Here is a 22,425-nt window from a genome sequence, read left to right as displayed (position 1 = left end):
ACCCTTCTTCCCTTTAATAAAAGTCTTATTCCTCAACAGGTACAGTAAACGCATCAAACCTTGAAAAGTCAATGAATAATGTAAGCTGTTTTGGTAGCTGGGGTGATGCAACAAGCCATCAATAAATATTTTAAAGGTTCTAGTTAACAGCATACAAATAAGGTTAATTACATTTTTGAGAGAAGCTAGAAGCATGAATAAAACATGCATTGGCTTTGGTTAAGTAGCAGTGTCCTAGATAATTAGTGAAAAAGTAAAGATTCCATCGTAAAAAACACAAGAGTTTCATTTCAGAAGGTTCTTTTTCAACAGACCTGGGCTGTTGTTTCAACGATAATAAAAATAGTAAGAAATCTAGTAGACACTGCAGGACAAATACTGCAGTATAAATTTGTTCTTCAAATTAAATTCCAGGTGCTGATACTACAAGGAGGCCAGTTGTTTAATTTCTAGAATTGTCCTCGTTTTGCGATATGTTTCATCATGAATGGAAAAGCAACCTCTTTTACTGTTTTTTTTTTAAATGTATTTAGAAAAATTTTAATAGCCTTACTTCTGAATAAAGAAGGCAAGAACGTTTTTAATATTATTAAAAAAAAATAAAAATAAAAATCACAGAACAGGTGAGGTTGGAAGGGACCTCTGGAGATCATCTAGACCAACACCCTGCTCAAAGTAGGGTTAACTAGAGCAGCCAGCTCAGGACTGCCTCCAGGAAGGCTCTGAGTATCTCTGAGGATGGAGCGACCTGTTGCAGTGTTTGATCACCTTCACAGTAAAGAAGTTTTCTCTTATGTTTTTTCTTATGTTTAAATGGAATTTCCCAAATTTCAGTTTGTGCCTCTTGTCATTTCACTAGGCACCATAGAGAAGAGCCTGCCTCTGTCTTCTTTACTTCTCCCATCAGGAGTTTATACACATAGCTGAGATCCCCCTGGGCCTCTTCTAACCTCCCCAGGCTCTCTCATCTCTGGAATAAATAGGTGCCATTACACTGAATTCAGCAGAATGGCAAACATTTATTCCAGCTAGGAATTTTATCTGGAAAGTCTTCCTTGACTCGTTTTCAGAAGTGTAGGTATTAGATAGAAGTCACAGTTCAAATTAAAATGCCGGTGGGACCATCTCTACCAGGTCCAAAGTATCAAAGTGGCCAGGAAGTCACCCTTGGTTTGAGACCTGTCATTTCACAAAGCCTTGGTGAAGGCACCAGGCACATGTCTGCTAAGCTCAGACAGCTGCTATCTTGTCTGCTTTTAAGTCGGTGGAAATTTTGCTACTGACTTCAACAGGCCAGGATCTCCCTGCAGAGGATGTGTTATGGGATGGGCAGTCTTTCCTTTTGTTGTGTACTGAGGAAGCTAAACTGACACCTGTGACATAGCCGGGGAAGGTGTTGGTTCCAAGTGCTGCTGTACTTGCTTATGTCACGTCATGATGCCGTGTCAGAAAATCACAGGGTTCGTCATCGTGTCCCTAACCGGCGAGATGTACCGCGCCACTCAGGGCTTCATGCTGTGGTGAGCACACAGAAAGGATGAAGAAATGGGATTCTTATCGCACATGCTCTCAGCTCTCTAGTCAGCCATTTACAAAGCACTACTTTTCCACAAACACCACATATGACACAAATGACATCTCTTAGCAGTGGAAATACAGCTTGAGAAGAGCTCTACTTACCATTGCAGCTGCAGCTGTCTGGTTCACCTGGTGTTGAGCTGCCTTGATTTTGGCTTGCAGGTGTGCAGGGGGATGAAAGTACTTGCATTTCTCCCTAGAGCATCGACCTTTGATGTAATCCATGCAAACTGTAACAGTATTTTCATTTGTGTCTATCATTGCAATATCTATAGGGTGAGCATAGCGGCAATCATTCTCACCACGTGTGCAATTTCCACGCTGAAACTCTCGACAAACCTTAAAAGAAAGTCACATTATTGAGCAGAACATCAAGTTACTCTTCATTCAGTATTTTCAACACAGAGTATCAGTTCAGTTGGCCACATTAAACCACGTGTGTATACTAAATCCATGCTCATCTTGGGTAGCACATATACCAACAGTCACAGGGGCAACTGGTGCTACTCACAACTGGTTCAGGGTAAGAAAAAACCCACAATGTTATCAAGGCCAACTACCAGATGCAAGTGAAGTACAGAATTTGTTCAGAATGGAAAATGACCCCAGGAAATCAATCTCATTTTGCCAAAACTTTTGGAGCCCAGGATTGCTCCCCTGTCTCTTAAGCTTAAATGTTAATAACTCTGCCATTTGTGTCTCACCTGCATTATGTATTTGTTACGGAGCACACTCTTGGGTAGGACATTTAATTCTAAATGTTGCACGCTGCTGTTATTTGCAATGAGTACCTTTCCTTTAATGTAAGGAGCCTCTTTCACATAATCAGTCTCAGTCTGGCATTACGTGACAGTGCATTTGATTACACTGCAACATGTTCATAAGGTGTTGACAAAATCGCTAGCTTTATGAAGATCTTGCAGATCCTTGTAAGTTAGGAGCACTGAAGCATCAAAGGCAGAGAAAAAGGTTTCACAAAAGGGATCTGCAAGATTTCCTTGTCTGAGAAACTGAGAGAAATTGCTGAGGACTAGAGCTGGTGGTGTAGATCACGTACCAGTGCACCATCAGTCTGACTGTGGGGAAAGGTGAGACGTCAGCAAGGCAATATAAAGCGCATAACTCAAAACAATGTGTTTTGAAATTACACCCTTTTTCACTGCCTTCCTGTGCTATAATTTACACCTGCAGGGGCCTCTGAATTCAGGTCCTCAGCCCTTATCTCCTGCAGAGCCTCTGCTTAGGGTTTGAAAGACATTTGCAACTCCTCCAACACTAAGTCCCAGCGTGCCCAGCCGGCTGGGGGGGGGGGGAAGATGTCTTTCCAGTGTCCCATACTCACCACTCCCAACACTGTAATGCTTAAAGCTTTCTGTAAAAGGTCAATAAGCCCATCTCTAGACAAGAAAAGTGTGTGTTACTTCCAAAATGTCTCCCACTCAACTCAGTGAAAGGGCAGACCATCTACTTGCATTTTTGCAAGTGCGGCAGATCACACACGGCAAACAACAATCCCAGCCCTGCTCTAGCGCCTACTGAAATCAGAAGAGTGAGTGCTCCCAAATTTCCAGTGACTTCCAAGGATTTGGGACCACGCCCCACATGAGAGTCTGCTCAAGCAGAGAGCAGCAGCCCTGTGTTAGGAAAGCTGCAAGTTAAACTCTGCACTGTGCTGCACCGGGTCATTCTAGCAGAGAGCAACGGCTGGGACTGTTCATTCCCACCAGCAGTATCGTATCAGGCGTCCAAATACCTCCAGTTTATCCGTACGCATCAGTTTCTGCCCAGCAGAGCCTCCTGGTACTGTAACAGTAGGATTTCCGGAAACCAGGACAGGAGTATTTGGTAAAAGCTCTGCAGGAACCAAGCCCATCCCAGGAGAAACATGACTCAGGTAGGGACTAAAAGCCATCGTGGGGCTTGTTGCAAGCGATGGAGTCACAGGAAACGTTGTCTGTGTATAAAAAGAGGAAAACCAAAATATTAGTTAAAAAAGCTCTGTCTTGGATACCCATCAAAGCCTTGCATCACTTCAATCTTTTTAGACAATTTGATTAGCAACATCAAAACGCTGTGCTTTCCAATCTACTCATTTATTGCCGTTTACTTGCGATCTATTCGCTTCTCCTCACTCACAGATTTGTGACTCATCGTGAACACAAGGCATCTTTATTTGTCAGATCAAAGCATATTGATGATCTTTATAGTTTAATGACACAATTAAGGATTTCATGCCAGCAATTAGGGCAGGCCCAAATTAAACAGACTTCTCATTCCCAAATAAATGTCTCAGCTTCTAAATGTCTACACTGCAATACTGTACAGAGACCCCAAGGTAAACTGCAGCACCAGAAGCAGGTAACCTCCATGAGCTACATGGTTGAATTCACTATCAGCCTGCACTGAGCTCCACGTTATCATGGCTAGTGTGGCTCAGGTAGACAAAAGGGATCACTTATGAGTCAAGTGAGGCATCTCTGCTACAGTATGCTTGGAGGTCTAGCATTCTGCACATCAGTGGTTTGTTTCAGACTGCCAACAGCTGCTGAGCAAAAGCCATTTTGCAGGAGTATCCTGATGCTCCACGTGAATGGCAGCAAGAGGACACCAAACTCACTTGTATCACAGCGTGACAGACCTCGTGGCTGTGGCAAGAGCAGGTGGGTCATGGGCTTGGAAGAGCCATGGACAAAGTGTACCAGATGAGATGGCTCAGGTGGGCCAGCACAAGGTCCAGGACCCCACCTGTGCTGCAAGGAGCAGTGTTCCCATGAGGAGACAGAATAACGGGCCGTAAAGATCTTGACTGCTTCAGGTCCCTCAACTGCATCAGGCAGGCAGGTTCTCCAAGCGCAGCAGAGCCCCAGCGCCGGTGGCCAGAGCCACTTCCCTGGCATGAACTGCTCCAGCAGTGCTGGTCTGGGAAAGGAGCTGCCCTTCTGCCAGGGAGGCGAGATCACACCAAGCTCCCGAGCAGCTGCTCGGTTTAAAGTCTGTGAATAGCCCCTACAGCCAGGCAGCTTGTCTGATTTTTAAGGCACCGGATCCGAGGTGCATTTGGGAACGCAACCAATTCCAGCTGATGGAAAAATCCCCCCTGCTCACCCCAAAGACCAGAGCCTGCAAGGCAGCACTCCTGCTCCTGCAGCAGGGGCTCGCGCAACCCCCAGGGGAAGCAGCCTGCGGCTTGTAACCGTTTTTATTTTCCCCTCTGTCACCTGCTCCACTGTGAACTCTGGGTTATAGTTAAAGCTGTTCATGTTTACAGGCATATGTGATGCTGTCCTCGGTGGCTAAAACCTCTACTTGGCAATAAATACAAGCGTGCTTACAGAATGGCCTGGGGCATTTTTCTGGCCACACACATCATCCCCTCCTTGCGTTTATTTTGGCACTTCTAGTCCTGTGGGCTTTTAAAAGGAGCTATATGTAGACAGTGTCTTTCTCGAGAGCATCTTCATCCCAGTACCTTCATACAGCAGGAAACACTTTGCCTGTTGCGATCTGGAGGAAGCTGGCCCACAGTAACACCAGCCAAGCTGCCCTAACCTATCTTTAGCTTAATGATGCCCCCTTCCTAAGGCCAGAGGGACAGCGGGCAGCTCCTGTGCTGATGGGAAAGGGGATGACAGGTCACTGCCAGCATACGTCCAGCTTTCTCTTCCTCAGCAAGGAGACACAGCCTTCTGAGTCAGCAGTGCTGGGTGCTTTAAGTGCAGCAGAACCAAATAATCCTCTCTCTGGGAGGGATTTCCAATCTTCCTTCGTTTGAGCCTGAGTCGAATCCCGCTTCAGCTGATGGGAGACTTTAACCATTAAGCCCAGAGATCCCCCAGTCCATGGCCCTTTATTAAATCATTTTCTTCTCCCTTTCAATTCTCTGTGGCTCCCAGACATTTTACACCTTTTGCTGCTAGAAAAGCTCTTTCAGGATCTTCAAATGCTGTAACTCCCTGAACGCTTTAGTGAGAAGGCAGCATCCATTAGACTGTTTTCTTTTGTGTGAGTACCAGTAATTACAGTGGCATCTGCTGAACTTCTGTCACCATTTGCGCTATAAATGCTACTTGAAGGAGCTTCTCCAGCCTGGCCAGGCTGCACAGGGTTACGTTGGGGCCTGACATGTTGTCAGCACTTGTTTTACATACCCATAGTAGCCCAAACCTTGCAGCACACGTGGCTTGCATGAATGTGTGGGCAAATCTACTTCACGTTTTTCCAGCACCTAACAGAGCAGTCTTGGGAATCCTGAGGCAGCAGGTGTGGCACAGACATTGCTCCAAAATATCAGCAGATCCTTTAAGGCAGGCTTCCCCTGCCTGGGCTTGAACAGAACGAGGAGCCAGCCCAAGGACTTAAAGGGTTTCTGAGATGGAGGGGAAATGCTCCTCCCATTGCTCAGGCAGAGGATGCCAGGACATTTGTGCAGCCAGGGAGGAAGGCTGGGGGCTCACAGTGCCTCACACTGAGTAAATCCACCAGAAACTGGTGGGAATGGATGTGAAACGTTAATGAAGAGATGACATGAGAGCTTCTCCACCAAAGCCACTACAAACTGGGGGGCGGGTTCTGCTCCCTGAAACACAGTCCCCATCTCTAAGGCCATTCCTCAAAAGCAGCCCCTCTCCTCACTGGGAGCAATTAGCAAGGGCTAATGGATCCAAATCCAAGCTGAAGCAAGCGGAGGAAAGATGTCCATGAGGAACAATTGAGGAGTGTGATCTACTCATGATCCCGGACACCTGCAAGAGGGTGGCGTGAAGGAGCAGGATGGGTTTTTATCACTGCTGCTGGTTGTTCACCCATTTCCATGCCCTGGCATCTGGTTTCTGCGTTCCCAAGGTTTCACAACCACTTCTGCCCGCCCGAACCGTGCACCCGGTGCCGCTGACTGAAAGCGAGAGCTCTGCTCCCCACCCTGCCCGCGGGCAGGGACTGACACCCGGCACCCAGGCAGGCGTTCCCAGCGGATGCACAGCCAGAGAACAAGCAGATCTCACTCAACACAGTAAGTCTGGAAGTGCTGGGGGTTTAAGTCTGAACTGTGCTAAACGCACTGAAAACTGCTCCTTTGTAAGCTGGCATCAGGGAGCTCTGTATTTATTGTGGCTGATGAGGGGAAAAGATGGGCTGCACTCATTGCCAGCCCTGACTGCCTGTCTTGGATTGGGAAATCCAGTCTGGCTCATGCATCAGTACCAGTAATAAAAATGCTGCCAGCCAAGTCTCTCCTCCCTTTACGTCTGTGCAGGTCCCCCGTGCCAGGCCTGTCCTGAGGGAATTCAGGCAAGTTTCCTCCTTGCAGCCAGAACCCAACTGTAATTTTTACTCCAAACAGCACTGCTCCCCTCAACATGCCTTCCATCTACCTCTTGTGATTGCACTCAGCCAGGAGACCTGACAGATCAATATTATGACTATACACTAAAAAAAAAAAAAAAAAAAAGTCTCAGTTTAGTTGGTGGTGTGTTCTAGGGCAAAACAGAGAGATTGAAAGTATCACCACCTACCCCTGCTGTCCCCCTTAAAGCTCTTGCAAATGCAGGAAAAACAGGGGCAGGTTTCCTTGCAAACTGTTATTAACAGTAACATATGCAGACACTGTCAAATAACTCCTGAGCAGAGGAAAACAGGCTACAGTGCAGCGGCAAAGGGGTTCAGACTGGTAGCAGCTCACAAGACTGGTTTACCGAGTATTAAAATGTTTGTAAGAATCAGAATAATCATAAAAAAAAATGCAGCTGAAATGGTTGTTGTGAGAACACATCTCGGGGGGAAGGCTACCGGGGACTTCAACAGCTCTGAGCTCCTCACAGACCCCGAGCATAGGAGCTGTTGGGTTGAAGGTGTGAGCAGAGAGAAGGAACAGTCCCAGGGAGGGGCATTTGTCACCACTGGTGGTGACAGAACCTGGAACAGCTGATTTTGTTAACAAACTAGAAGTTGCATTCAATTTGCCTAGCAGAAATTGTGCTAAAGCTAGAGAAGAAACACAGAGTGGGTGTGAAGAGGAAGGCAGAGGAGCGGCTGGTGTTTTGTCGAACACAAATGCTGTCTCAGCTGGGAAGTGTTGATTCTGAGTTACCTCAGACCCTAAAAAGGGAAAGCTTGAAATGAGACCACCAGTATAAATACAGAGGTGTTGATGGCCTAAAGGAGAGGAGACAGGTCACTGATAAGCAGCAACACACGGAAAGCACACAAAAAACAGTGGAAGCTTTTATTAGTCTGGTGACAGGAACATAAAAGATAAGATGTTGTTCTGACAAGGCTGAAGACCCTGATATTGAAAACATAATTGATGCACAGAAAAAAAAGCAAAAACCTGTGTTCCCCTCCAATGCAACTGCATGGGCCTGGCTGTAAAACCATCCCTCTAACGTGATGGCTGAGCAAGCTGGAGTGAATCCAACCAGCCAAAGCATCCAGCTACCTACTACCACAGATGCTCGTTTCCCCAATCAGACCACAAAGACCCACTCCTCACTCAAAGGAGATCTCATTTATGGGCTGCTGGAGTGTAGGAGTCAGGTGTTAACGCCCCACAGCACTCTTGGCAGTCACCAGCTCCCGGGTGGGCCAGGGTACGCATGCGTATTCATTCCCACTCTGCCTTTGCCTAGAAGCTGAGATACAGATCAAGGTTTTGCTGCATGGAACAAATGCATGCCCAAAACACCTGCTGAAATCTGCTCCAGCACTTGTTCCAAGCATCACTGGCCAAGCAAGTTATGCTTTAACCCTTTCATCAGCACCAAGGGGGGGGCAGCAGGGTCCCAGTGCCCCAGGAGAGGACGTGGGGCTGGGTTGAAGCTTGGGTTGTCTTCAGGGTCATGGGTGACTCAGAGCTGTCAAGACAGTCTCGGCTAAAGAGACCTTGACAGGAATAAAAGATGAAGAGCTTGAAAACAAAGAGAGCTCAGAGGGGGGAAACAACTTTGCAGGGCAGCAGCAGAGGCAGCTGCAGGCACAAAACCAGCCCAGAGAGCTTCCAGAACAGCTCAACCTAAGCCAGCAGTCACGGTCAATCTGGACTTTCAAAAGTCAAACCTTCAGTAAAGCCTTCTTACTTGGCACCTACATGGTCTCTCCGAGGTGTCTCCCAGAGAAATACACCATGTTGTGGAAACAGTCAGCTCCATGTCCTTGCCTGACTTGTTTTAAAGCGCTGTATGAAGCAGTTTGTTTAAAACTGAATCATGGGCACCAAACATTCATGTGATTCTCAGCTTTGCACAAATGGTTAGCAGCAACATCAGAGAACCACCAGAGACTTCAGAGAAATAAGCTCACACTAGCAACCGTTAATTCACACCTAGTAGGCTTCCATGAGCAGCAGGCATCCCACCTGGGACACGGCTCTTCTCCAAGCAGCACCTCCATTAAACAGCCAGCATCAGGGTCCTGGCTCTTGGTTCATCAGGAAGATTAGCTCTTGCTGCATGTCAGCAGTGGTACAAGAAAATGTGGCAGTGAATGTTTAGATGCAAGCTCACAGACAGACACACCCAATGCCATTTCAGGAAGCATGGTGAAAAGCTGCTATGTCAGTGCTGTTTTTTTGTTTGCTTGTGGGTTTGGTTTTTTTTTTTTTTTTTTTTTTAATATGGTAGCTTTTCTGGTGAAAATGCACTTTAAAATGTCTAAGCATTCAGCTATTGTTTGGACCTATTAAGCACTCTGTTCCCAATCTCCTCTCTGGCAAGCATCCCAATTAAGCAGGCATCCCGTTGATCAGCTTTCTGATCACATGGGATTTGTTCCGCCGCTGCATCTGATATAATACTTTCTGCTTTGAAGAATTTCATGTGTATCCAGAAGGAGGCCCCACCCTTCTCATTTAAAGACAGAAAGAATTCTCAAAGCCTGCTTCCACTGGCAGCATCTTCAGGAAATCAAAGGCAGGTGAAAGAGCAATCTCTTGTTTGTCCTGAAATTGGTGTGGAGCAAGCTGGGCAGCAGGAATTAGACCAAGAGCTCGTTTGCTCTGAGCAAAGTGTGGGAAAGCAGGAACGGAGCAGTCATTGCAGAACAATATTTTATTTTTCTTCTTTGCCCATGTCTCTCTCGTGGCACAATTTAGAAACCAGGGACCTTTCTCATCAGATAAGGTTAGCTCTGAAATGAGAGCACTAACCAGACAAACCATCAGATTCGGTCTCAGAGGCAATTTAAAAGGCAGAAGTGGAATTGCAGGAGGAGCGAACTGGACCTGCTAGACTGCAAAATGGGAAGATGGGAACTTTCCAAAGAGGAAATCCCAAAGATGTTTTGAACAGCCAGTCACTGTGAATTCCCCACAGAGGAAAGCCCCAAACAGGAAAGGTTTGCTTTTGGTACAGGGCTAGGAAACCAGTGCTACCATTTTGTGGGAATTCAGGATTTCCTTCTCATGCTCACATATTTCCATGAAAAGTGAACTCCACAAAAAGGGGTGCAAAGATTACAGCAGATTAGAGTTTAAGGTGCAAAGCAACTAAATAATTCTGTGGCTCATTTTCTCATCTGCTTCACTTTTCCATCTTCGAAATGGGAAGAATAAACAGCATTTCCCTAGCTTACATGGCAGGGTGGAGATAAAGCTGCTAACACACACGCAGGATGGTCGGAATGAGGGTGTGCATGGAAGAGCCTTTACAAGACAGGAGGAACACACCAGACTGGGGAAATGCCACCGTGCGGTGGCAGAGAGCACCATCATGGAGGGACACTGGCCAGTTTTCCCTCCTCAAACACAGAATCATTGCAAGCTCTTACACCAAACAGCACAACAGCATCCAGCACCAGTCTCTTGTGAGGATAAAGCAGAGACTCTCCAGCTTGTCAAAGCTGAGATGACAGCTGCTGAGTCTGAAGCCTCATTCGGGCAGGGAAGCTGTAGGTGGGACAGCAAGAGGCCAAGTGCAGGTGGGTTCAGAGACTTGCACATCTTCAGGCTGGAAGAGCCTGTCCGAGGGGTCCAGCCAGACCTCCCGTGTGGCGCAGCACAGGGAACCTCACCCAACAACTGCACATCAAGTGCACATCACCCCAGGAAAGACATTCCTAAAAGAGAATTCCTAATTAGGCTCTTTGTTAAAAACTCGAAGCTTGTTTATGTCAGCACCAAAGAGGTGCTTCAAGACCTCTGACATTTCTTAAAATATGCATGGCGACAGACTCAAACTCAGCTGATAAGTATCACCCCATCCCAGATACACCAGCCAGCAGACACAAAAGCCATCCTCTCCCTGGAACAACAGGGTTCTCCAGCCTGAAAACCTGTTTTAACCAATAGGCTACAGCAAGGACAGGCTGTAAAGGTTTCTCTGAACTACCTGCTCTGCAAACACCCATCTCCCACAGGCTTCCCTCCCTACTTGAAGAAAAGCAAATCATTCCTGATGTTAGTATAAAACAGCATTAATCTGAAAAACAAGTGACAGGGCTGTGACATTAGCACAACTCTCTGCTGGGACAACTGCAGTGAAATGGGTCTCAGCCCCAGGCATAAAAATATATTAAGGTCACCTTCCCCAGTTTTAGCCCACCAGTACAATGCATCTAGTCCAGGGAGTCAACTAGCCTCTTGCTACAGCATGGAAGAACTCCAGCATCCTCACCCCAGTGTAAAACAGCTATCCAAAATAAGATCCATTGGAATTGAGCCACTCGGGACTTCTGGGATGTGCGTGAATTAACTGGTCAAATAACCACCTGGTGGTAAAACCCTTCTCACTCGGTGCCCTGAATCTCACAGCTCCTCGGTTGTCAGAGGAAAGGGGAGCCACAGCTTGCAAGGAGATGCAGAGGTAGCATCAGACATCCCTCTGGAAGATGCAGCACGAACAGCCACCTGAGCAAAAGCACGGGGCTGGGGCCTCTGTGAGCAAACACGAAAGAAGGACGGAGCAGCGCGCCGCCGATTCACTTGCTGTAACTTACAATTGGCTGTAGCTGCGCGCCCGGTAGCATGAACTGCATTTGCTGAGCAAACATGGCTGCGGCGGTCTTCTGCTGGATCAGGTTGTTGCGTCCATTTATTTCAAGTTGTGTTTTTAAGTGCGGGGGAGGGTGGAGATATTTGCAGTTCTCTCGGGTACACCGGCCCTAAAAAACATAATGAAACAGCACTTCAGTGAATGTAACACTCAGGGCAGCCAGAAAAAATTTAATTAAGGATTGTTTGGGTTACTGTAACACCACAATCAGTTAGGCAGAGGCAGTTTGGTAACTGCTGTGCCTCTTTTGTGATTTTTCTATAGAAGTGCAATACTTCGGTGAAGAGAAGAGCAACATGACTTCTCCTGCTGTAACACTAACTGGATACTGTCAAGCTAAACCCAAAAGTTAGGCTTTCTGATGTTAAAATGATTGCTGCAAAAAAAGAAAAAAGTCTAACACAAATACCGGTATTTTCAAAAGTTAGTGGCAACAGCTCCAGAAGCAACAAGAAAAATTCCCCGCTTTCTTCTGTGGGTTGTTTTTCAACTCCCTCCCAGCACCAGACACTTAATTGGCCCTGACAACCAGACAGCGAGAAACAAAACTGTCTCCACCACTTCCCCAGCTGCACTGGGCAAAACATTAAGATGACAGCTATGTAAAGCAGCACCTCTGATCTTCACATGCATGTAGTGAGATGCTGAGAACTGGTAGGCACAACTGGAGGAAGAATTGAAACAATTTCCTCTTCACACTCTCATCTGTCAAAAGCCACAGTATGCTGCATCACTGACCACTTCCTCCCTCACCCTCCCAGTTAAACAGAAGCACTAGGGAAGCCAGCGGCTCCTAAAATGCAAAGGATCACTAATGTTACAGATCACCTCAAATCAACAACTGTAATTAAAAAAAAAAAAAAAAAAATGTATAAACCGTGCCTTGCTTTAATAGTGTTTGCAAGTATATGAAGATAAATACCAAGTCCACTGAACATAGAAAACTAATAAAGAATTTTGTCATCAAGATGAAATAATTCTTGGAAATATTTTTCCCTCCCCCCCCCTTCTCTGTGTACTCGCTCCTCAAGAAAGAGAGGCATACAGAATACAAGAAACATTTTATGCAACTTTATGCATAAGTTTTATAAATAACTTATGGTGAATTTTTTTGAGGAAGTAATTCTACTGTAGCTATTCGAGCCTAATAAAACAAGTCCAGGCCTGGGGACCACAGAGCTGTTACATGACAGATAACTAATAATTGTTCCGGCAGCAGCAAAGGAGCAGGATCATCCATTACCCAGCCCGTCCCTGGCACTCTTATCAAGGGCTGGACACCGAGCTCTCAGTCTCAGTGTAATTAAGTTTGCTTTCAAAAAAGGGGGACGTCGGGTGACCCCACATACCTGTTCCTGTCGGCAGGATCACACACGGCAGAGCTGTAACCCCACAACCAGGTCCACACGGCTACACCCATTACACACCACTGCACCCAAGGTACACACTGGTGGAAACCCCTGGGATGGGCCCCTGCCTGCATCCAGGATGCTCCCCTGGGGATTTTTAAGATCTGTCTCTGCCTGTACAAATGTATGGGTGGAATCACTGGACAGCCTGGGTACCACTTCACAAAGTCGACACAGTGACCCAGCTGCAGGGGCTGCTTTTGAGCCCCCAGCCAGGCTCCTCGGCGTGCCAAGAGAGAGGCAGGTCACTGAAGAGCAGCCAAAGATCTGCAAGCTTTATGCATGCTTTCCTCTGTGCCCTTCCCTGCTGGGGATAATGGTTTCACTGGGGAAAGGGCTGCAGAGCCCGTCTGTGGCGTGAAAGGGGCTGTACGACAGAGTGTCATGAGAAGCAGGCTTCCCTCTTATCTGCTCCAAGGAGATCAGTGTTAAACAAAACTCCTGGCTCCCTGCTGTTATTTAGAGACAAATAACTCAATGCAAGAAGAGATGGGATAAACCCGATGGGGAGGCAAAAACACTTTCAAACTTCAGCAGCCTGCTTTTGCAGAGTGAAACTTGCTGCCTCGCTCCTAGATGAGCCCTGTAGCTCCCAACGACCAACTCAAAAAGAAAGAGGCTTGTTAATGCTTTGGCTTCTCAGAAACTCAACAGCCCCAGATCCCCAGCAGCAAGTTAATTGCTCATAGGCTCCAGGATATGAATCTTCATCACCAGACACTTTCCTACATCTGCGTAAAGTGAGGGGAAAATGGCACCGTGCAGCCAGCCGGTCTCAGACAACCCAGCATTACCACAAGGTAAATAAATACCTGCATTAATTGGGAAGGAGAAGGAGAGTCATCAGCACTAGATACGTCTGGATTATCCCTTTCAGGGCATCTTCCCAGCTGCACGGGACCAGGTCCCTCCACAGCCTTTCCCTCACCTGGGGCCCAACGAGAGCCCAGCATTCAGGTGTTCCACCTCCACAACTTCTGGGGGGCTGCTCAGGCTGCTGCAGAGCAGGAGCAGATGCCACAGAGCTGCAGGCTGTCAATGGCCAGGCAGCTGCTCTATCCTCAGCTCCAGCCTTCGAGGGCTTACACATCAGCCTTAGAAATTCCTCCTGGTTGAAACTCGGCACAAGTGTTTGGGTTGGGAAAACACTAATTTCTACCAAATTTGGAATAAAGCTGTATAGATGGTTCTACACTGTAGGAATGGAGAAGATGAAAAAGCTGCTATTTTTGTAAACAATACTTACAGGGCCATCTTCAACTCAAAAAGGGCTTTGCTATTCCAACTGAAATTTTGTATGTCATTGATACCAGTCACCCCAGCTTGGTGTGAAGCTTTGTTCTACTTTTTTCTCAAAACAGTTTGTTTAATTCCAACAGGGGGTTCTACAAACAGAATGTTTTTATTGAAAAAAAAAAAAATACCAAAACCAAAACAACCCAACCCAACCAACCAAAAAAAAAAAAAACAACCAAACCAAAAAAAACCAAAACCAAACAAACAAAAAAAACCCCAACATACAGCACAAAGCCTTGATCCTGAAGACAGAGCTGTGACCAGCAATCAGTGCCCGCACAGAGTGCTACTGATTTCCGTGAGCACATCTATTTGCAGGGAACTGAGCTGTGCAGATGTGCTGCAGAGCGAAGGCTGTGAAGTGCAAGATGGCTGTCAGGCCTTCCAGGGCTGCAGGAAGAGTAAATGAATCACCGCTGAACTCCGATTGAAAACCACACCTTCAGCCTAGCTCCTCCTCACCATCATTTTGATCCTGAGCACCACAAACCACTGCGTTTCACCAGGACAGGTTAGAAGCTGCTGCTGAGTCAGGTCACCCTCTCCAACACCACAGCAGGTTCTTCATCTCTCAGACAATGAATTTTAGTAACTGGTGATGTGAGTGAGAGTGATATAAAATGTTCCCAGTTTAGACATCCAGCTCCGAAACAACTTTCAAGATGTCTAGCTCTAAAGTGCTGGGCACCTCTAGCATACTCTGAATTCCAGCACTGGTAGGGGTGATCCCTTCTTCTACACTTCCATCACAACACCCACAGTTCTCAGTATTTCTCAGCACCCCGTATGCTCTTCAAGACCTATTTCAGCCATCAGAAGGACAGAGAAACTGCCATTATTCACTTCTCAGTACCAGCTGCAACACAGCAGGGAAAACAACAGGGAACTGGTAGCAAATCTGCCGTGTGGATACAGGGCTGGGGACAAATAAGGACAACTCCATTTTATACCTGGCTGGCCTAGGAATACAATATGAGAAAATACAACAGGAGTCAGGCCCCTAAGTTTCAGATGACATCTTTATGCTAAAAGGTGCAGTTTTGCTGCAGTGACACGCCGTGGCTCCAGCACACTGAGTGCTCAGCACAGGGCAGGGGACAGTCCCAGTGCCCTTCACAGAGACCTGCTGAGACGCTCTCCAAGCTGAGCACTGCACCAAAAAGCACCACCCCAGCACTTGCAGCGGGTCGCTGCATGCGTCGGGAAGGAGCAGGGTGCTCAAACTGACCTGTGTCAGCAAACAGCGCGCTCTGAGCCTGCTGGGACCAGTGCCACCGTCCTGCTGTAACTGGAGAAGTTTGTCACTGTTAATTTAGGATGAGTACTGACTCCAGGGAAGGCGCATTCCCACCCTGTCCCTGGTGGCACGTGAGCCTGCAGCCAGGGAATCACCACCCAGCAACAGACTCTGCTGCTGGCCTTGGTAACATGCTAAATATAGCTGTATTTTCTGGCTCCTTGCAAAATGGAAGGAGTCAGAGGGACCATATTCATCAGCTTCTTTGCCAACTTCAGCCAGGAGGGAAAAGCATATGGAGTGCACTTCACAAGTCTTGAAAAATTGATATTAAAAATAAATCATTAAAAGATTTTATAAGAGTATCTTCTCCCCCTTTCTTCTCACACACTCCCCCACCCTTACAGTAGGCTGCTGGCATGTGATTGACTCTGTGTTGCCAACTTAAAGTCATGCTGTGATGGTGCATACTGTAAGTGGCTGGCATCTGACACCAGCTAACATGACAGCAGCTTGCAGTGCAACAAAGCCAGCGGTTTCAAGTGCAGCACTGATGGCAGCACACTTAAACCCAGTAGAAAAACCTGCATTACACCTGGCTGCTTGGAGTCCGCCGGGCTGCACCTTGTCATCTGCGTCCTAGCTCAGAGGGATGCAAATAAGAGGACGCTGGGTACTGCACCAGGCTGGATGAACCTACCCCTAAGCATGCTGCACGAATTCTCTTCTCCTGGCTGTTGAAGTGGAGCTGGGCTGTGCTGCAGAAACAAGACTTCCAGCACAAACCCAAGGCTTGCTCACGTTTGCACCAGTAATGCAGTTTGTTACAGTCTCTTTAATCCTGGACACCAGTGAGGGGTTCCAGAGCAAACACATGCTTTTGATTTTAATGACTGCACTGTATGTCCCGTCAATCACCAGCAGCTCTTATCTGAAAATCTTTAAGCTAATGTTGCTTTTCACACACTGGAGGCTGCAGTAGGCTTGTGCCCCGACTGTGCTGTCTTTTCCACAGACACTGATGACATGTGCGATGACTGACAGCAAAAAGAATGAGAAGAGACCAGACAGGAAAGGATTTCCATGTTTTGCACAAAACCAGGCACCAAAACACAGCTTGTCTACATAACTTTTCCCTGCATGAAGCAGCAGATTTCCACCCCCCCAGGAGGAACTCAGTGGGGAGGCACATTTAGAGACGTGCTGGCCCCGCTTACTCAGTGCCTGTCGCTCCAGCACTGAGGCACAAAATGCTCTCTCTCTGCTTTCCATCCCACTCAGCACATGCACACAGAGGCCTCCTCCTGGCCGGGGATCCTCGCTCCTGCCAGAGCCTTGGCATGGCTTTCACATACCCAACACAACCTCAGCCACCACGGTGTGTGCCCCCGCATCTGGAGGGCGGGCAGAGACCAGGCTGCAGAACTGCCCACAAAGCGGGAATTGCCCCGCAGCAGCGGGAGGCAGGAGGGGGGAGCTCTGGGCTCCGTCCCTGGGTCTGTGCAGCACAGCTAAGAACATGTACTGAGCAGCAGATGCTGCTCCGGGTCTACCCCTACTGCCATCTGCTCTCTTAAGAAAAGAGATACCAGGAGGCAGACTTGGTAGCGAGCAATGTCCAAGCTCCAAGTCCCTCGCCCACCCTATATGGGTCTCGCAGCTTCAAAGTTACCCTTTCCAGGAAAGGAAACCACCAGGGTGTTGGGAACACTGTCCATCCACCTCTCCAACTCATGGGCTTTGTGCTCGCTAAGGTTTGCCCCTAAGCAATTTGCTGAGCAACTGCCATGCTGGCTGGATTACCCGTCCCATCCTGCTGTCCCCAGTGCGTTGCATCACACTCCTCTTTCCGCCAAGGTAGAGCGAGCGCTGTGCTGTAGGGATGGCTGTCCATCTCACTGCTGGAGCAGACACCACCTGCTCGGCAAACAATGTCAAATAGCGTGGAAATAGCATGTTTTCAACTGGAAAACAACGGAGGCTGGAGCCTGATCATTAGCTAGTGTTACACCTTACAGATAGTTGTTCATGCAGCCAAGCTGTCACTCGCTGCAATTCAAAGCCTAGCTCTGTACATACCTTATCTGCAAATCCTTTCTACAGGCTAATGAAATGTTAAGACTTATGCTGCCAACCGAGCCAGTGAGAAATACAACCTTGCAACCTCCCTTGAACATTGACCCTGGCACAGTACATCAGATAACTTCTGCTTAATAGCAATGTTTTTCTCCCTGCATTGCTGGAGCAGCTCACTTTTACAGAGAGGTTTTAAAGTACAATTATGTACAAAGCACTCCCCAGATGTGCTCTCAAGGAAGGCTGTTAGCCCACCTACAAGGATCCTAAAAAGCAGATCTAAAAGGATGTAGAGAAGTGACACATCACCCCTAGGCCTACACAGATCAACTTCACCTATTTTGTTTGTACCTATTACTTGTGTATTTCCCAGACAAGGGACTCCAACACATCACTCTCCCGGCAGCTGTAAGGCTTTTCTTGATTCTCAGCTGCAGTTTTGCTCGACCTGCAACCAAAGCCTAAAACTTGTCTTACCCCAGAGGGCCAGAACAGGAATTATTCCCTTCCTCTGAGGAAGGGCCCATACTTAAATGCTGCAGACACACCTATCCGCCTTCCCCAAACCTCTCTGCTCTAGGCAAGCCATGCTCTTTCAGCTTCGTGAGCGTGGTCCCCGAGCCTTTCGTTAGGCTGCTCCCCCCGTCAGCCTGCACCCTTGCCGCCGTGTGCGTGCACTGGGCACTGTGCTCAAGGCTAAACCCTTACCAGTGCTGTGCAGGGATAAAGATTTTTTTCACGTCCTGCAGATGACACTGCTGCTTATACATCCTGCGTGACATTTTTTTTTTTCCTTCTAACAACGTTAACTTTTTTGATTCGCTCTCAATAAGCTTTTTCCAGAACTACTGCCTACCCAGCATCCTGTATCATGCAGCTGATTCACTTAAACGCAGTATTTTGTACTGCTTTTATTGAACTCACACCCCCTTTTTATGGACTATTTTTCCAACCTGTCAAGACTGCAACTCCACATCTGGCTCCCTAAAGTGCCTGTAGTTCCTCCCAGCTCAGAGCACCCTACCAATTTAACAAGCATACTCTCTATTCCATCATTCAAGTCATCAGAACAAAACAAAACTGAACAGTCTTACCAAGCACATCCTTCCAGACTGCCACTGAACTTGGTTTTCAAAGCTGTTGTGGCTTGTCACATAAAAGTTTCTCCAATGATTTGTTCCCTGCCTTGTTCGGAAACTGTTTTGTGCCACGTCAGTGACTCCCAAATCAACTGCTAGCACTCCATCTCTCTGAAGCAACCCATCTCAAAGGTTTCCAGTTCTACTGCTTTTTCTGCTCCTCTCTGGACACCTGTAGGGATGCTGGAGGGTTAGTGCTCTGTGAAAGCACTTGCCATTGAGCAGGCATTTGCACACAGTGTTGTGTACAAAGAAGCTGGTGGTCTGAAGTTACTTGTAACAGCAATTAAAACAAAACAAAACAGCACAGCTAGTTGCTGATATTTTTCAAATGCAGGTGTAACACCCATTTACAGAGAGCCCAAAGACTGCTGTTATAGCGTGGATCCTGCTGTGAACAGATCATAGCTGAAACTTAAAAGCAAAACTTATCTTCTAGTTAGCATTACCAGATGGCAATCAGCCTCGAAGGGAAGGGAAGCAATGCAGACTTTCTATCATACAGAAGTTTCAATTTCAATGCATGTGGATAAAAGTGCTAGAGTTAGGTTAATCTGGTAGCTCCCAGGTATGGATGATATAGACCTGTGAAATGCATGCTCTAGCTAGGAACAAGTACGGTTCATGAATACATAATCTGCTGGAAATAGGATTCAAACAGCCCATGGAAAGCACAAACTACAGTTTTGCAACATCTCTAGGATGAGCTTTGCCTAACTTCACTGCACTTCCCACCTCTGGGTCCAAAGAGCCACCTCCCTGAGCCTGCAGAGACAGATACGAAAACTTCTAAAAAAACCACCCCAGATGTTATTTTGGTGCAACTCAGCTCCCCTGCAGCCGCTCGGAAAACCTCTTCAGATTTTATACTGTTTTAAACAATGGTCTGAGCTGCAGCAGCAGCGTGCCAGCTCTGACCCAGGGCTGCTCAGGCGAACAGGGACATGCCTTTTGTCCGGGTACAAGAGTCAGACCTGCCTTCCACACAAGCTTCAGTGGAAAAACCTGAATATCTATCGCAAGCTCCCAGGGCTACCAACACTCCCAGCACTCTCAAGGTAGCCTCAGCTTGCCACTGAAACAGCGACTGAATTTCATGTCTTCAATGAATGTCAGGTCAAGCCCTTTCTGAGCAAGCCTAGACTTGATTTTGACTGGAATGAGTGAACCTTGATGTTTTGCAAGATTTCAAATGAAAGCAGGTGACATTCCGCAGCTACAACAAGAGTTTTGGGTCCTTTTGAACGGAGAACTCAAACTGAGCTCAGTGGCACGTGCGAGTGCAAGGCAGCTAGAAAGCCCTCGGAGCAAAGCAAGCAGACCGCTCTGTTCGCCCCACTGAAGTGGGGCTGGCACGTATTGCACCGGCCCAGGCTGCCCAGTTCTCCTCTCCCTGCAGCTGTGGGGCAAAGCCCTGGGAGGCCAACCAGAAGGAAACAGGTAACTGCAGGTGTGTGGGCTTAAAAAAAAAGCGAAGCTATATTCCTCTGCAACTTTAAAAAAGCAGGTCAGACAAACACAGCCACTTCAGTCCAGGTAGGGTCTAACCCCCTTCCCATTCAGTGAGTTAGAAAAACGCAGAAGGAATGGGAAGCAGAGACAAAATGTGTGGCTCTAGGACACTGGTGCTGCTCTTCAGCCTCCCCATCTCACCCGTGTGACTCCTCTGCTGGGATATTTTTGCTTTACAGGGAGATGGAAGGAAGGACAGGAGGAAGAAAAACGTCAGCATCATTTTTGCAAATGTATTTGAGTCCAGACAAAAGCTGCCAACAGCCAGCTGAGGGGACTGCTGAACAAACACTGCTAGAGACCTGTAACACCTCCATCTCTTTGTCATTCCAGCCTGTATCTATGAAAGCCAACCTCTATCACAGACACAAACCAGGGCTGAAGAGGCTGTGCCCCTATGTGCCACTGGCTCAGGGGAATACGCTGTGCTGAAGCCCTTTCCCCCATCACAGGACCGGAAAGCAAGCTGTCCCTTGCCACCAGACACACACCCGCTGTGGCATGTGGCCAAGCTGAAGGGCTTTGGTCATCTACCTATTGTACAACTGGACAGGTTGCCATCGATAGGCATGTCAGGAACAGAAGCACTTTGCCCAAGTAGGGGACATGCTTCCCATCGTGTGGCACAAAACAGTTTAGCAGCCAAATAATTTCACCAGTATATTAAAAAAAAAAAAAAAAAAAAAAGGCAAAAAAAAAGCAGGCAGTATATTGAGCACACAACATTGCTTCACTCGCGCCAGGGTAAGAGTCATCAGATGCAAATGCTGGGAACAAACATGCACAGTGTGGACAAATCCTCCTGCAGATGCCAGTCCTTTCAAATAAAGTGTATAAAACTGCAAAGCGCTTGGACAGGGGGTTTCTCAATATCAGATGCACTCTGCTGGGATTCAAACATGCTTATCTAGGACTCTTACAAAGTCTGCAGCCTCAAAACGTTTGTCAAGCTTGTTTTTGTTATACAGCTCAAACCAGAGCAGGAGAGAAAACACAGCAGAGACAGCAGTGTTTCCAAATCTTCTCATCTCCCTTTTTGGTATCACCTTAACCAGTGACAGTTACTCACAGCTACTGCCAATAACTTCAAACCCCTGAACCCAGCAGGCAAATCCAGCTCCACACAGAAAAGATGGTCTTAGCATGGAGCTCAAATATTTAAACAAGTACCATCACCCTGGCATTTTTTAAAATTTTAATTAGAAACAGGGGGGCACATGCAACTATTCTATTCCAACAGACTCTAAGCAGCCACAGGCACCAGCCTAAACTCCCAAATCCTCATTCACCTGGCAATTAGGGAAGCTGAGAGCTGCTGTGAGTGAAGTTTTACTTTTGCACATTGCTGAATACAGCAATGTTCTGCTGAATTTCCCCAGGACAGCACAAAGAGGTCGTGGCTGTCCTCCTGCTTTCACGCAGGATTTTCATTCCAAGCTGTTTGTTATACTTGAAGGTTTCTACAAACTCAGAGCAGTTATTTTGTCGGGGAAAAGCCCTGTAGCTCCTTCATTATATTTTTACATCTTGACAACTCTTTCCAGCTCTGTTCTCCTGCCAAGCTCTCTTCATTCCGGCCAATGGTATGCTCTGTTATGCTCAATGAAAAACGTGTATTGATTTTAACGTTTTTGGTTTGTGGAACATTTTTGCTTGCTCCAAGCAATGGACAGTGTTTACCAAGTCCAAGAAATATATATTAAAAGAGTATGGCACTGTCAAAGTATATTTTTTATGAGCTGTAGAGCCACAGAGCAGAAAAACATGTTTATCTGAGAGATTACTACTTGCAATGAACAGCAATCTCATTCCACAAAAGAGAGGAATAAAGACTTCATCGAGCTCTTTTCTTTTGTATCCGCTGATACATTTTGATTAGGCTACATTTTGCGAACCGTATCAGTCTGTTACCACCACATATTTGAAATGAGATTAAAACAGAATAGAAGTATCATCCATTTAGAGTTCTGAACTGATCATTTTTAATGTCTTACAAGTATTATTCCACTACTTGCCCAGGTTCAGGAATGTTAAAAGCACAATAAAATAGGTTTCTTTATTACAGTATCAAATACAAGCTCTCTCCAAGTGAAATGAGCTTTTACAGACATCCCCGGCCACAGACCTGCTCAAGTAACTGGTCGATAACAATTACGAAGGAAGGCATTTAGTGCCCGGTAAAGAGAGCACATTTAGGA

The 22,425-nt window shown here is 46.9% G+C and overlaps 1 protein-coding gene across 3 annotated transcripts in view; it reads right to left on the bottom strand.

The window, feature by feature from the left end:
* LOC122154826 (muscleblind-like protein 3) overlaps window positions 1–18,694 on the bottom strand; it is a 36,863-nt gene extending 18,169 nt beyond the window's left edge. For all 3 annotated transcript variants that reach the window (XR_006166916.1, XM_042807049.1, XM_042807050.1), the window contains exons 1-4: window positions 18,671–18,694; window positions 11,503–11,667; window positions 3,332–3,532; window positions 1,681–1,917 (exon numbers count right to left, since the gene is read on the bottom strand). Coding sequence is in view for 2 of the 3 variants with exons in the window: in XM_042807049.1 (XP_042662983.1) it covers window positions 1,681–1,917; window positions 3,332–3,532; window positions 11,503–11,667; window positions 18,671–18,679 (612 nt within the window). In the remaining variant the exon portion in view is untranslated. The remainder of the gene's footprint in view (window positions 1–1,680; window positions 1,918–3,331; window positions 3,533–11,502; window positions 11,668–18,670) is intronic.
* Window positions 18,695–22,425: the final 3,731 nt, after the last annotated feature.

This window comes from Tyto alba, unplaced genomic scaffold (assembly GCF_018691265.1).
Source record: "Tyto alba isolate M040663 unplaced genomic scaffold, T.alba_DEE_v4.0 Super-Scaffold_5, whole genome shotgun sequence".
NCBI classification, from domain to species: domain Eukaryota; kingdom Metazoa; phylum Chordata; class Aves; order Strigiformes; family Tytonidae; genus Tyto; species Tyto alba.
This window is presented reverse-complemented; position numbering and strand designations above follow the sequence as displayed.